Below are 15,784 nucleotides of genomic sequence, written 5' to 3'. Positions count from 1 at the left end.
CAAAATTATTAACTCTAAGGCTCAGACATTACATGTCAAACAGTTCAGATCTTATGGGAAATTTGAATGCTAAGTTGCTAAACACTCGTAAAGCCTGGAAAACTACACAGGCTGAGCAAATAATTGTTAGAGAAAGTGAGGCCTCCCAAAGTGTCAGTTATTCCTGACAATCACTACTGGAGACTTATTTTACTCCAGGTGGTTAGTTGAACCTAGCCCGACTCCATAATATAGTTATTTATGTGAACAACATTATCATCATTATTGATACTGTGAAAGTAATTACAATGGACCACACTTTTTCATGCTTCACTCTATCACAGATTTTTGTGGAGCGTATCTTCCACTCAAACATGGCAACTTCACCATTTTTTCATTTTTTTAAGGACCATATCTCTAAAATTATCACTAATTTGCTTTTTTTCTGTTATTAAATTTAGCAGGGAACTGTCAAAATAGGCAGTCATAATAAGTATTTTAATTTAAGGGGTACAGGGTTTTTGGTAGATATATGAGCAGTTATAAGCATTTTTAGAGGGGATTTTGCATTTTTGCCAGTTTTGCCTTTCCACAGTGGATTCTGGAACCTATCCCTGCAAAGAAGTGTGGGAGCACAGTATGGCAAAGTACCAGCATTGTTCATAGGTACCAGCTGATTATACACTGCATTGTACTCAGTTTGGTATATTTCATTGCTTATGCATATTACTTGCAAATTAGATATTTGAATAATTAACCCTCTTACGCCGTAGCGGTAAATAAAAAATTGTCTCCCGTGTGCTGGAGGGGTTTCGGAGTGAGCGCGGAAGCGGAAAAAATATTTTTTTCAAAAAATCACAGTGTGCTTAGTTTTCAAGATTAAGAGTTAATTTTTGGCTCCTTTTTTTGTCATTGGCTGAAGTTTAGTATGCAACCATCAGAAATGAAAAAAATTATCATTATCATATATAAATAATGCGATATATGATAGCACAAAAACGAAATTTCATATATAATTGTATTCAAATCGCGTTGTGCACAAAACGGTTAAAGGTAACAAGTTACTTTTTTTTCGTTGTAATGTACACTAAATTGCGATCATTATGGTATATAACACATTGTAAAACGATAAAAGCAACACGGAGAAAATATTATCACAAAATAATGTATGAATTCGTAACGAGCGGACGTAAACAAATATTTTTTTCAAAAATTCACCATAAATCTAAATATTGTCCTAGAGACTTCCAATTTCTTTCAAAATGAAGAAAAATGATTGAATATTACTATACTGTAAGAGTATTAGCTTACAATTGCAGTTTTCGACCATATCTCACGAGTTAAAGTTGACCGAATGTCGAATTTTTTTATATATATATTTTTTATATGCATTTATTTTGGAAATAAGAAAAGCTACAACCTTCAAATATTTTTTGTATTAATCTACATGAAATTGCGCACATTTTCATATATAAAACTCTATGAAATGCCTAATATGAAATGGAGCAAATATTCCGAGAATGGGACGTACGTATTTCGGAGATTTGAGATTTGTGGCAGAGAATCAGCCGCGCGCGGAAGGAAGGAAAGATTTTTTTAAAATTCACCATAAATCTAAATATTTTGCTAGAGACTTCGAATTTGTTTCAAGATGAAGATAAATGACTGAATATTACTAGACTATAAGAGTTTTAGCTTACAATTGCGTTTTTCGACCATTTCGGTAGAGTCAAAGTTGACCGAACGTGGTTTTTTTTCTATTTATCGTGATTTATATGCAAATATTTCAAAAATGAGAAAAGCTACAACCTTCAATTATTTTTTGTTGTATTCTACATGATATTGCGCACATTTTCATATATAAAACTTTATGTAACGGCTAATTTAAAATGGTGCAAACATTACCACAATCGCACATATGATTTTTTCGGAAGAGTTACCGCGCGGACGTAAGGAAAATGTTATTTTTTTCATAAATTCACCATAAATCAAAATATTGTGCTAGAGACTTCCAATTTGTTGCAAAATGAAGGTAAATACTTGAATATTACTAGAATATAAGAGTTTTAGCTTACAATTGCGTTTTTCGACCATTTCGGTAGAGTCAAAGTTGACCGAAGGTTGATATTTTGGCAATTATCGTTATTTATATGAAAATATCTCAAAACTGATAAAAGCTACAACCATGGGTGGTTTTTAGTTGTATAGTGCATGAAATTGCGCACATTTCCATATATAAAACTTTATATAACGGCTAATTTTAAAATGGTGCAAACATTACCACAATCGCATGTATGATTTTTTCGGAAGAGTTACCGCGCGGACGTATGGAAAAAGTTTTTTTCATAAATTCACCATAAATCGAAATATTGTGCTAGAGACTTCCAATTAGTTGCAAAATTAAGGTAAATGATTGAATATTACTAAAATATAAGCGTTTTAGCTTACAATTGCGTTTTTCGACCATTTCGGTAGAGTCAAAGTTGACCGAAGGTTGAAATTTTGGCAATTATCGTTATTTATATGAAAATATCTCAAAACTGATAAAAGTTACAATCATGAGTATTTTATTGTTGTATTCTACATAAAAATGCGCACATTTTCATATATAATACTTCATGTAACGGCTAATTTACAATGATACAAAAATTATGTCAAAGTGACGAAATAGATTTACGAGAGCATCTGTGTCACAGAATACTTATTTTTATGCGGCTAAGAAAGAAATTCGCGCTTGCTCGCCTGCGTAACGATTGTAAACAAAACAACACCTTGATCCGTGAACTCCCAGCATCCCCCAAGGCGCGTGATTCAAAAGTTTTAGGCTGGTAGGCCTATAAGTATTTTTCCGCAAATTTAAAAAAAAACTTTTGTAAGTTGACGTAAAATACGTCCAGTCGGCACACAGGAGACAAAAAATGTCGACGTAAAATATGTCCAGTCGGCGTAAGAGGGTTAATAGGCCTAGAAGCAAACCTTTAATAGATTAAATGAGAATCATCACACATTTAACCAGACTTAACATACTTATGGCTTGTCAAATAATTCTTTACTCTTTCTTGTAATTAACAACCACTCACTATTTCGTGCAAAAGAATAGCATAAACAGCAGCAAGCACAGACATAAAATGAATCAAGAAACAGCTGTTTGCCAATGTTAGTTACTGTAACTATCACCCATCTATTAAGAGTTGTTTTACAGTTGTTGACTTATTGAAATCTTGCTAATTCTCAGCTGTGTTCCATTTGTAAATATAAATAAATTTGTATGTATCTTCATGCAGTGGAGGTCTTGATAAAGTATACTGCCAACTTTAAGCTGCAGGTTGTAGCTATGGCTGGGAAAATGAATAATGGACAAATTGCAAAACTTTTTGGAACATAGGCAAAGGCAATATATGATACTGGCAAAAACACATCTTCATTATAGTATGCTGCATTTATAAACTAAATTAAGCTTTGTTGATTGTAAAACAAATGTATCTCCTAATAATGTCCATTTAGCAACAATAACCACATTAAGGATGTCAGCAGTGCTCATTCAGCTATCAATTGGCAACATATGGCAATGATGATGGTTAAAACTCAGTCAGCTAATGATTTTGAGAATGTAAACACCAGAATGCAAGTAACACATGATCTCAATATTCATGTTTTAGATAGTAATAATAGATGCAATATAATTGGATACAGTAAGAAAAACAACAGTTTTCTATAAAATTTTCTCTTAATATATGCAGTTGAAATAGGAGTGCATGTAATATGCCAGAATCTTATATGCCTTTAAATGTTGTAATTGATAGTAATAAACCTCATTGTTGGCCATTTTAATGAATTAATCATGCATTTTTCATTATTTTTCCACCCTGAAGAGTGGAGCGCTAACAGCTATAACATTTAGGTGAAAACAAATGTTATTATTTTCAATAAAGATCAATTATATCTTGAGGACAAAAAGACCCAAAACTGCTACTATTTTGGCTAAATATATTGTAGCGTAACCCCCTGAATGGGTACTCTGTAAGGTTGGCTCATCGGAAAAGAAACGTACGTCAATGGAATAACATGCACATATACTAGCAGAAATGCATAAAATCTTTTGCATTTACCACAGGTGTATACCAGTATGCCTTGAGCCAGTCTAATTCGGTAGTGTATCAGGCATCCCTGATCATTCTCACAGAGTTATCAATACACATTAGGGGGGAATGGGTTTGACTTAGTAACTCAGTTTCTTCTTTAGCCTGTGCAGAAATGAACTCTTATCACATTTTCTTACTAAAACTCGGAGCAGATTCATTGCAAAAGAGTGGTCTGTATAATCTCATTTTCTTTATTCGATCTATTTCTTTTTTCATCTTGCCTGGCCATGAGGTGACAGACTTTTATCAATGAAGTGCTGTAGAATTTCACACCTATTTAATCTTGCTTCAGGGTAGTTTCCATTTAAACTTGTGTCTCTTCCTTTCCCTTTCCTACCATTAATTCTCTCAGCACTCCTTTATCTATCCTTTTACTACTCCAATTTCTTTCTACCCCTTCTTTTTCTTCCCTGTCTTCATGTGACACATGTATGGACCTCATGGATCAGCTATGTGACTTTACTCATAAGGTGTTAACTTACTGATGCAGTCACTTGGGCCTCTCTTCCAGTCATGTATTTCCTCTGTAGTTGAAGTCACTAATCCATTTTATGGTATTGTAAAGCCGTTGAGGTTTAGAATTCCCGATACTTAACCCACTTCTGCCTTGAGAAAATGAAGGTTTTTCAGATAATTTGTAATTTACTTATTGTGTTTTAGGGTGTAAATAGACTATAAATGGCTTTTAAAACTTATTTGGTTAAGTATTCCAGACTCTACCACATGCAGCAAAAAAAAATTACTGTTGCGTGACCACATCACTGGGCACAGTAGCCTTCCCCCCTTTTGTGGGACTGCAACACTGGGCAAAGGGCCTTCCTCCTTTTTGCAAGACTACAACAGTGGGATTTTGAATCTTCCATTCTTTGCTACTCTTTTTTTATTATTTTTCATCACTTGAATTGGGGTATTTAATGTAAATGTAACTTTTCCATAGTTTTCAAATACAACATTCCTCTTGTGGAAAAGAAATTATTTTGCAAAGTACATACTCCTATTTTCTGTAGTATTCAATGGAACATTTAAGCAGTTAACCCCACATATTCGCGTTCTTAAGAATCGCGGACTCACCGCTTTTCTTTGGCCCATATCTACCCATTATTTGTGGGGAATTTGCATATTTGCAGGTTTTTCAGATGATAAATATCCACTAATTAGTGTACTATGATGTTATTTTCATAACTAAATACATTTTTATGGTACAAAAAATTATTTGCTAATTTTCAAATATTAATATAGATTAATACTGTATTAGTAAGTTTAAGAAGATTAAATTATATCAAATAATAAAAATAATAGGCTCTCTCTCTCTCTCTCTCTCTCTCTCTCTCTCTCTCTCTCTCTCTCTCTCTCTCTCTCTCTCTCTCTCAATTATATTTTTTGCAGTTAAATAAATTATTTACTAATTTTCAAATATTAATATTAATGTAAGCAGCAATATATCAATTCATTAAAGAAAATACTACAGTGAATCAGTAGGATTTTAGATTATGCAAGAATGAAGGAAAATCCATTCTACTCCTCATCTTTCTTTTTAGATCCAGGTACTAAGCTGAGGTCCAGAGCTGTCAAATATGTCAAGTAATGTGACAGGAGGGGGAGTGTGTTGCCAACTAATGTTCATGTAATTCTCTCTCTCTCTCTCTCTCTCTCTCTCTCTCTCTCTCTCTCTCTCTCTCTCTCTCTCTCTCTCTCTCTCTCTTACTGAGATGAGAATTTTTATGGTACTTGTATGTATAATATGTTTATTAATATTTTCAAATAAAAATAATATAACTGTAATTATAAAATTCATATGTGATATATACATCAAAAGAAAAGGCACAAAATGCTATACATTTCAGTTCCTGGAAGAAAAGAGAGTACATATGGATATACATATTTTCATATTTTTACAATGAAAGGACAAACACTCACCTGAATGTCATCCTTACAAATACTCCCCCACCCAAGACAATGATTACGTAGAATTGTTGGATGACTAACAGAATCTTACGGGGAGCTGAAGAAGTCCTCAGGTTCGGGATTCCCTAGGTTGAGGGGCGTCTTGTGTCCTCGTCATCTTTGATGGCCGGAAAGCAGGATGCCGCCACTGGTAGTGGGCCTGGGGGTTCAACTGCTTTCCTTGGGCGGCCTCGACGACGTTTAGGGGCACTGTCAGGAACCAGTGGCATCAAGGTTTGCGAGGGCCTTCAGCATAGTCGTCTTCGTCGGGGATGATGGGGGGCTTGTGGCGATCTATCGAGACCCAGTCCTAGTGGCCGCCGATTGACATGAGGAATGCCTTCTCCTCTGGACATACCCCGGTAAGGCCTCATCAAGGGCGGGCTGGCAGCATTGTTCCTCATGAAGACAAACCTGCAGTAGTCTAGGGCTTGCAGGCGGAACTGCTTTGTTCTGTCGACATATGTCTCTCGGCTGGGCGGCCGCACACAGTCTAGCCAGGGGAATGTCAGGATCATCACTGTCGGCAGGGAAGAATTTGCCTGGCACTGTCAGGGTCTCCCCATACACCTTCTCTGTTGGGGAAGGGTCGCTTTTGGCTCTTGGGGCGGTGCGGAGACCGAGGAGGACCCATGGAAGCTGTGCCTTCCAATCAGGGCCCTGACAGCATGCCATTAAGGAAGCCGTGAGGGAACTGTGGACCCTCTCCACCATGCCATTGGTTGTGGTGTGGTACTTGGTCCCCATCAGGCCTGCCAAGGAAGACCAAAGCTCTGACGTGAAGGCCGGTCCTTGGTCCGTCGTGATGTCGTCGGGCACTCCGAAGCGGCTGATCCAGCTGGTCAGGAGGGTTACGGCACAGGCATCTGCTGTAGCTTCTGACATCGGGGTGGCCTCGGGCCACCTGGTAGACTGGTCAATCACTGTCAGGAGGTATCTGGCACCATCGGATGGAGGAAGAGGCCTGACGACGTTTATGTGGAGTGTCCGAATCTTCGCCTGGGTTGGGAAAAGAGCCTATACCCAATTCAGTGTGCCTTCCCGTCTTGCTACTCTAGCACGAGTTCCAGTTTCTGGCCCACTCCCGACCGTCCTTCCTGATGCTGGGCCACACGAACTTCTCTGTCAGGAGCCTGGTTGTCGTGCGGGGCGACAGGTGCAAGAGGCCTTGAATGACATCGAACACCTGTTTCCTGCGGGAGGTGGGTATCAGGGGACGAGGGTCCTGTGCTTGTATGGCAGATGGGCGTCTTCCTGGAGGGGCTGAAGGGGTTGTCCTCCCAGTGAAGGGCGGTGATGTAGGTCTGGTAGGCTGATGCTTCGGGGTTGGAGGCTTCTTCATGCGCTAGGTCTTCGTAGGCGACACCGAGGGGAAGGGAGTTGATCTCAACCCTCAAGAGGGCGTCAGCTACGGGATTTCTTCTGCCGGGGACCTACTCGATGGAGCACCCGAACTCGGAGAAGGCCATGAGAAGACATTGCTGCCTGGCAGACCAGGCGTCACCTACCTTGATGAAGGTGTGGACCAGTGGCTAGTGGTCCGTCTTTATGGTGAAGGGGACGCCCTCCAGAAAATATTTGAAGTGGTGGTTGGCCTGGTAGACAGCAAGGAGCTCGAGGTTGAGTGTGCTGTAGCGAGTCTCAGCTGGTTTGAGCTTCGTGCTTAAAAAAAGGCTAGCAGTGTGGGGACTCTGTTGACCAGCTGTTCCAGGATGGCTCCACACGCGCTGTTGCTGGCATTGGTGGTGAGTGTCAGGGGAGCGTCGGGGTCCTGGTGAGCTAGGGTGGTGGCCTTGCTGAGGGAAGATTTGGTTCGGGTGAAGCAAGCTGCTGGTCTTCTCCCCATGTCATCTTCTTATGTTTGCCCTTTAGGACCTCAGTCAAAGGGCACATGGTGTGGGCGATGTCCGGGACGAACCTTCGGTAATAATTCACCATCCCGATGAATTCTTGGAGGGCCTTGACGGTCGTTGGTGTCGGGAACTTCTCCACTGCAGCCACCTTTGACACCATGGGACAAACTCCTGCTACTGTAATTTCGTGGTCGAGGAAGTCCACCTTCTTGGGGGCAGAAGATGCATTTGTCAAAATGGAAGACAAGTCTGTTCTCCAGTAGGCACTTGAGGACAGCCGGGAAGTGGTTCAGGTGCTCCTCTGGCAATCCAGAAAAGATAAGAATATCATCCACATAGCAGACGCAGAAGGGTAAGTCACCAAGGATGCTGTCCATGAGGTGTTGAAAGGTGGGCCCAGCGTTCCGCAGGCCGAAGGTGGAGAAGGCGAACACGAAGGATCTGAGGGTGTGATGATTGCCGTCTTAGGAATATCATCGGGATGGACAGGGACTTGAAAATATGATGATCTTGGAGAAGACCTTGCCACCGTGGAGAGGCCCGGTGAGGTCCTGCATGTTTGGCAGGGGGTAGCTGTCGGGCGTGGTGACGAGGTTCAGGCACCAGTAGTCACCACAGGGCCTCCATGTACCATCTGCCTTCTTCACCAAGTGGAGGGGGGAGACCCACGGACTTGCTGCCTTTCTACAGATCCCCATCTTCTCCATTTCTTTAAGCGTGGTCTTGGCTTTTTGGAGGAGCTTCAGCAGGAAGCAGCGGAACTTGGCATGTGTCGGTGGGGCCTTGGTCTCAATATGTTGGAAGACAATGCTTGGGTGCGGCCCCAGCCACCTGGCGAAGCTCGGGGCGGAAGACGTCTGGAAACTTCTGGAGAAGGGAGGCGTATCTGTGGTGGGGAAGGACGGAGCAGATGGTGGGCGCCCTGGGACCTCTGGCGAGTGGGCGGGAGAGGCAGATCTCAGTATCAAGAAGGCTCTGGTGGGCAACGTCCACCAAAACTCCATGGTGGGCAAGAAGTCCGCCCCCAGGATAGGGGTCCGTATGTCGGCAAGGACGAAGGGCCAGGTGTAGGTCCAGCCCAGAAACGCGATGGTTTGGGCCCTGGTACCATGGGTGCGGATGGGCTTCCTGTTTGCAGCTAGGAGGACAGTTGGGTCATTGGGGGCACGACTGCGACCCTCTGCAGATAAAGGGAACACCGACTGCATGGCACCAGTGTCAACCAGCATCCTGAGGCTGGAGATGCTGTCCTGGACATAGAAGCCCCTGAGTTGGGACTTCGTTACTGCTGCTACCATGGGGGCTTGTTTTGGGCGCTGCCTCCGCCATTTGTTGAAGGGCAGAAGGAGCAAGGGTACTCTCACATCTGTGCCTTGCTGCCAAACTGGAGGTGGAAGCGGCACCACCCAACGTTTGGGAGGGGCTTCGGTGATCGCGGGTATGCTGCACCAACTGTGTCCTCCTGCTGTAGGCTGTTGGCTGACTGGGGAGAGGAGAGTTTTGCAGCTTGGGCTGCGGTAAGCAGCTCGAAAGCCCGCTGCACCAGACTTTCCATCTCCATGGTTGTCCCAGGGATGTTGGAATGCATCTTCTGCCAATGCTAAGGGATCTGGAACCACTGAACAGAACACCTCCAGCTTCCAGTTGTAGCGTGTCGTGAAAAGGTCCAGCATGGGTCTCCCCCAAATCTGGAAAAGCTTGTCTGCCACCACTTGATGAAGGGACCACTCTGTGCCTAGGATCTGATCCCGGCGACTGAGTTTGTCTGCGACCACGTTCTGTTTCCCTGGGATATACCTGGCTGAGAGCTCTACCGAATTGCTGATTGCCCAATGGTGAAGCTCGACGGTCAAGGCGTGAAGTTGCTGAGAAACCAGGCCTCCCTGTTTGTTCACATAGGCTACCACTGTGGTTTTGTCCGACATGAGAACTACAGTGACCCCTCTACCATCCCCCGAAACTCCTCCAGACCCAGGAAAGCCGCCTTCAACTCCAAGCCGTTGATATGTTGCTGCTTGTCCTCCAAACCCCAAACGCCTGAAGCGATGAGGCTGCCTAAGTGCGTACCCCAACCTGCAAGGGAGGCATCCAAGAGCAGAAGGAAGTCCGGAGGGAGAGAACGCAGAGGGACGCCCTTCAATAGTTTCTGGTCATCCAACCACCAACGAAGGTCTTCTCTCACTTCCAAAGACAGTGGAACCATAAACAGGGGAGAGTCCCCCGCCGGAGACCAAAATTCCCCCAGTCTCCATTGCAGAGACAGAAGATGAAGACGCCCATGAGGGACCAGCTTCTCCAAGGGAGATAGCACTCCCAGAAGAACCTGCCACTGATGAGCTGACTGATGCGGCTTTGACAGGAAGTTGCGTGCTACAGCCTGCAACTTCTACAATCTCTGATCCGACGGGAAAACTCTTGCCACTGTCGTATCGATGACCATGCCCAGGTAGAGAATCCTTTGAGTGGGGACGAGGTTCGACTTTTCCTGGTTGACTAATATGCCCAGGTCCAGACAGAACCGAAGAAGACGATCCCTGTCTTGCAGCAGCTTCTTCCTGGAAACTGCCAAGATCAACTAATCGTCGAGGTACTTCAGCAAACAGATCCCCTGTGCATGGGCCCAACTTGACACGAGAGAGAAGACCCTTGTGAACACTTGAAAGGCTGTCGTCAGCCTGAAGCACAAGACTTTGAACTTGAAGATCTTGTCCGCCAGAGAGAAGCGAAGGAACTTCCTGGATGTGGGATGAACAGGGATTTGGAAGTATGCGTCCCTCAAGTCTATCGACAGCATAAAGTCACCTTCCCTCATAGCTGCCAACACCGAGCACGGGGTCTCCATCTTGAACTGTGTCTTCCTGATGAAGCGATTCAAGGTGGATAAGTCGATCACAGGCCTCCATCCTCCCGACGCCTTGGGCACCAAGAAGATGTGACTGTAAAACCCTGGGGACGGACGCACTACTTCTGCTATCGCATCCTTGTCCAGCATCTTCTGCATTTTTCCCGAAAAGCCAAGAACTTCAGAGAATCTGGGGGATACGTCTTCCTGAGCTGAGGCTTGTCCGACATAGGAGGAGAGAAGTCGAATGGTAACAGGTATCCCACCCGAAGGACATCTACCACCCACTTCTCCACCCTGTAACTCTGCCACTTGGCCCAGTGGCCTGCCAGGCACCCCCCCACCCCCGTGGCGCAGGAGAGGGGGAGGCGCCCTACCTACTGACGGCTCCCTTGACCTCTGCCCCTTGGTTTAAAGGAACGAGAGTGAGTTGGCTGGTCTCCTTCTTTCTCTTGTACCTTTCCTTCTTCCTTCGGGCGGTTTAAGGAATAGACGCTTCATTTGGTGGACTGGTCTGATACAGGTAGTGTGGTTGTGCAATATTCAATATCTTACCCACTATTTGGTAGCATAGGCTCTGCTCCTGGGCAAGGAGGAGTCGGAAGCACTACAAACCCTAATATCTTGGTTTGTTATTGGACAGTCAAAGTTTCTCTTTGATTCCCTATACAATGGTTATCCCATATATCATTGTACGTCACTCAGGTTCTGAGTGGTTAGATATTAGTTTTCTAGCTTCTCAACGGCCCTCAGTCCCTCTCCAAGAACTATTTCTTTTGAGAGCTGGACTGGTGGGTAGGGCCCCAGCTGGTCTAGGATGTCTTATACCTCCCTCCAAGTATGAGTCTGTCCTATTGTTAAGACCGAGGGTTTGTTCGCGTATGAACAAATGACAAATTTTCTAGGACAATTTGTATTTTTCATAGCTACAAACCTGGGGTCTTAACGTTATACTGCCCACCTCTAGTCGCCCCTCTATTTGTTAAGTCATCCTGAGTTGGGAAAGACTGGCGTAGATGAGTGGTGGTTGACCACGCTTCACCCAATCTACGCATGTGTTGCCAGGTATCACAAGATTCCTTGCTTTCATCTGCTTTTTAACCAGATCCAGCTAGCCACTAGAAATTATCCTATTGTTAAGACCTCAGGTTTGTAGCTATGAAAAATACAAATTGTCCTAGAAAAATTTGATATTTTTCAGTGATACTAGAGGTGTTATAGAATCTCTTCTAAATTATTGTCCCAAGTTTTCTTGTACAAAGGTGTAAATGATGACATCTGTTGCACCCATACTCATGTGGACCTTAAGGGATATGACAATGCCAATAAAGCTACCAAAGCTACAACTAAACTATGACTAAATCAAGTGTCAGTAGTTAAGAGTGACATTTGTAAGCCCCATGATTTTTGGTAAATGGAAGGTATGTAATAATGGATCTTGGAAAAAAAATCAAAAGATCAAACTCACCATTGGAGTGTGGCAGTCTGTTTATAAAAAAAAATATAGTCTCATTAAAGTATGGGCACACCTGTTTGACCCAGGAATATTTGACGAATATTCTACAGGATTATCTGTTTGCAGAAAATGTAGATCGACAATAACAGTTAAATTTATACAAATGTCCTAATTAATAAACAGCAAATATATAAATTTTTTTGTAGTATTACGTAAGGTTTGTCATTCTTTTCAGTTTTCAGACTATCCTATCATTAAGTTCTTGAAGATCTGCAGTACGTTAAAGAAACTTTTATTTATTTTGTCTTCCCCATGAGAGTATTTTTGTTAATAATGATACGGAAGTGTGATGTACTTTTTTTCTATAATGCAATGTACTTTTTTCCTATAATGTAATGTACTTTTTTCCTATATTTACAGGCCTTTCATTGTTGATCAAGAGTCAAGAGAATATGACAAGTATATAGAACGACTAGACAGCATCCACTCTCAGCTAGGATTAAATGTTAAAAAGTGATGTCATATTAAGCAATTGAAGTTGTTGTTTTTGTTGGACAGCTATTTATATTGAACTACACAGAATATAGATTGTATTAGGATTTTTTTGTGAACCAGATATCGCAGTTACTACTCAATCCAGATTTAATTATTTACTCATTCAGTGGCTTTCACCAAGCTAAGTTAAAGGGCAATTATTGGTCATTGTTGGGGTTTTGTAAACCTTTACTGATGTCAAATTATTGTGCATTAGCAGTAGAAAATTAACATTAATGGTATGTTGTTACAGTTTGATTTTTTTACTATATATTTTATCATCGCATCAGATATAGAAAATTCATTGGGCTCTTAATCAAAATGTTTCTTTAGTTCAAAATGATAAGTGTTATAGAGTGACTACATTATCTGAAAACCAGTTCCTTAGATATTAAAGTTGAAGAGTGTTTTTTTATATATATATTTCAGTTAGGGTCACCCTTTTCTTTTTGTCTGTTTTACCGTTTTTGCTAATGTTTAATGTGTTTTTATGGAAACCTCATCTGAAGGCTTCTTGAGCTTCCATTTAAAGGCTTGTGTTTTTGTGTAATGTTTAGTCCAGCTGTAATGATATGATTTATTGGATGCAAGAATAGTTTTTCCTTAGTTTAGGTTGCACTGTCAGGTTTTGACTGTTATTCTACGTGCATAGGTCTAAAGGCATGGAAAAGGACACAAGTACGTAATTTATTTAATTGGTTTTGTTGTCTGGAGTGATACAAATCCAATGATTTGAGCTCAGATTGTAAGGTTAGTATGTAAAGATGCTTATCTCTTGCACCCTTCAGGTCCAGCTAATTATGAGTGAAATCTACACCAATAAGGGTCAGTTGTGAATTTTTGTAACCTTTTGTCATGGTAAATGTGCATCATGCTCATTTTTATTATGAATTTTATGTTGAAAGATTATCATTATCATTTCTTTCAAGATTATTGTGTTGTATCCATTGTCTGTCATTCAGTTGTATGGGCTTGTTGACTTTCAAGGTAATGTTATATTTGAATAAACTTAACCCTTTGGGATTTTTGAGCTGGTCCAAATTCATCCGAGGTAGAAAACATGGTTCTGGCCTACTACTTATGTGGTTAGAAATAATTGTCTTTTAATGTTTGCTATAAATTTGATTTACTGTACATGTTAGAATGCTTGTCTTGATGTCATTTTCAAGATTATTATAATTTGTTTTCACTTTGGTTCCCATGAAAAAAAAATAAAACCATAAAATTAAATCAGAATGGTGTTATTGCATATATAAGAATAATAAGAGTAGGCAAAAATTGTCATGATTTTCTATTATGGACTGGATTAATGATAATTTGGCCAGGACAGCATCTACTTCCATTGAAAATAATTACACTATCCCCCACCAGTGCTACTCAATGTCAAATATTCAATGTTGTTATTTTCAAAGGATGACGTTATTGGAAACTAAAGTAATGGAATTTACAAGATATCATTGGACTCTCAAAGGTTTAATATAGATATATGGCTGTTGTTTGTAATGCTATATTGTAAAAAGTCTTGATTCTGCAAATGTCCTCGTAAGCATAAGTTTTGTTCCAATAATAGTAATGATTATAAGGTTTAACCAGGCCACTGAGTTACATTTCTTTGTCTCTGCCTCAGCATTCCTAAAAGGTTTGATTTTAAATTAATGTTAAATTTTAGAGTAGGACTAAGAGAATTTGAGCACCTATGCTTGGAAGTCAAAGATAACATGAAATGTAGAAAGCAGAGAACAGTGTTTCTTGAACATAAATAAGTTTTAAAGAACCTGTAATATGTTTAACAGTACACTCAAGAAATAGTAGGAAGTACCTCCATGCATGGCTTTTTTTACTGCAAAGTCTATTAAAGATCTCACAAATTTTCACATGTAAATAATAGTTATTACATTATTTCATAGTATCTTGGTCATTTCCAACTCGTTTAACTTTCCATTGTTCCTGTTTTCACGTATCATTCAAGAACCAATCTGATGAGAGCCCTATGAGAACAACCTAGAAATGGTACTCAGTGGTACTAGATAACAATACAAAAAGTCTGTTTCTAGATTTAACCCAATCATGTTGAGCTTTCCATTTGAAAGATAGCTCAAATCCAGCAGAAGGAAATGTTAAGAGTGAAGAGTGTAATTTTCTGTTACATTCACTGATAATCAGAAACCACCACCACATCCCTAACACAGTTTTTTTTGAGAGAAGTAAATAGATTAACTCGGTGGTCTGTGTGAACTAACATAATAATAATGTTATTGTAGGCATGTAATCAAGCAAAATTAAAGTGGCAACTTTGATGTTGGCTTATGGAACATTTTGTAAAGGCTAATTAGCACATACAACTTTTACATGTCTCATTATTGATATAGCTTAATTATGGGGAGTAGTATGGTCTATGCATAGATATTTATCTATGAGAAAATATTATACAGTAGTACCTCGAGATGCGAAATTAATCTGTTCCGAGGCGCCCTTCGTATCATGAGGTTTTCGTATCTTGGACCACATGTTACATGTAAAATGGCTAATCCGTTCCAAGCCCTCCAAAAACACCCCAGTAAATTTCATAATAAAGCTAAAATGACCTATAAACAATGAAATACTACAACAATTTGGACCATTCAATACCTAAATTAATAAAAAAAATGCAAAATATAACCTGTAAATAAAGTGTATATTAGTGTACATGGTAACAAGAAATATACTGTACGTAAATGTGGAGCTTACCTTTCGAGTGAGGCTATTTACATACGTAACTATCCAAGGAAGATTGCTTCTGCCTACTTTTCACAATGTTCCTGTGTGAGCCTTTTCGGGGGGTGTCTTCTACAAATGATTGCACTTTATGAAAAGCGGCTTTAATTTCTGCCGTTTTTTTTTCTTTTGTACATATGTACATACGTACACTTTAAAAAATATACGTACACAATGTTCCTGTGTGAGCCTTTTCGGGGGGTGTCTTCTACAAATGATTGCACTTTATGAAAAGCGGCTTTGATTTCTGTTTTTTTTTTTTTTTTTTTTTTTTTTTTTT

The 15,784-nt window shown here is 40.7% G+C and overlaps 1 protein-coding gene across 1 annotated transcript in view; it reads left to right on the top strand.

Moving 5' to 3' along the window:
- LOC135220476 (A-kinase anchor protein 9-like) overlaps positions 1-13,980 on the top strand; it is a 465,336-nt gene extending 451,356 nt beyond the window's left edge. The window contains 1 exon segment of the mRNA XM_064257603.1: positions 12,637-13,980. Within this exon segment, the coding sequence (XP_064113673.1) occupies positions 12,637-12,733 (97 nt within the window). The 3' untranslated portion in view covers positions 12,734-13,980.
- Positions 13,981-15,784: the final 1,804 nt, after the last annotated feature.

Source organism: Macrobrachium nipponense, chromosome 2 (genome assembly GCF_015104395.2).
Source record: "Macrobrachium nipponense isolate FS-2020 chromosome 2, ASM1510439v2, whole genome shotgun sequence".
Taxonomy (NCBI): domain Eukaryota; kingdom Metazoa; phylum Arthropoda; class Malacostraca; order Decapoda; family Palaemonidae; genus Macrobrachium; species Macrobrachium nipponense.
The sequence above is the reverse complement of the archived record's forward strand: the minus strand, read 5'-3'. Positions and strand labels throughout refer to the sequence as shown.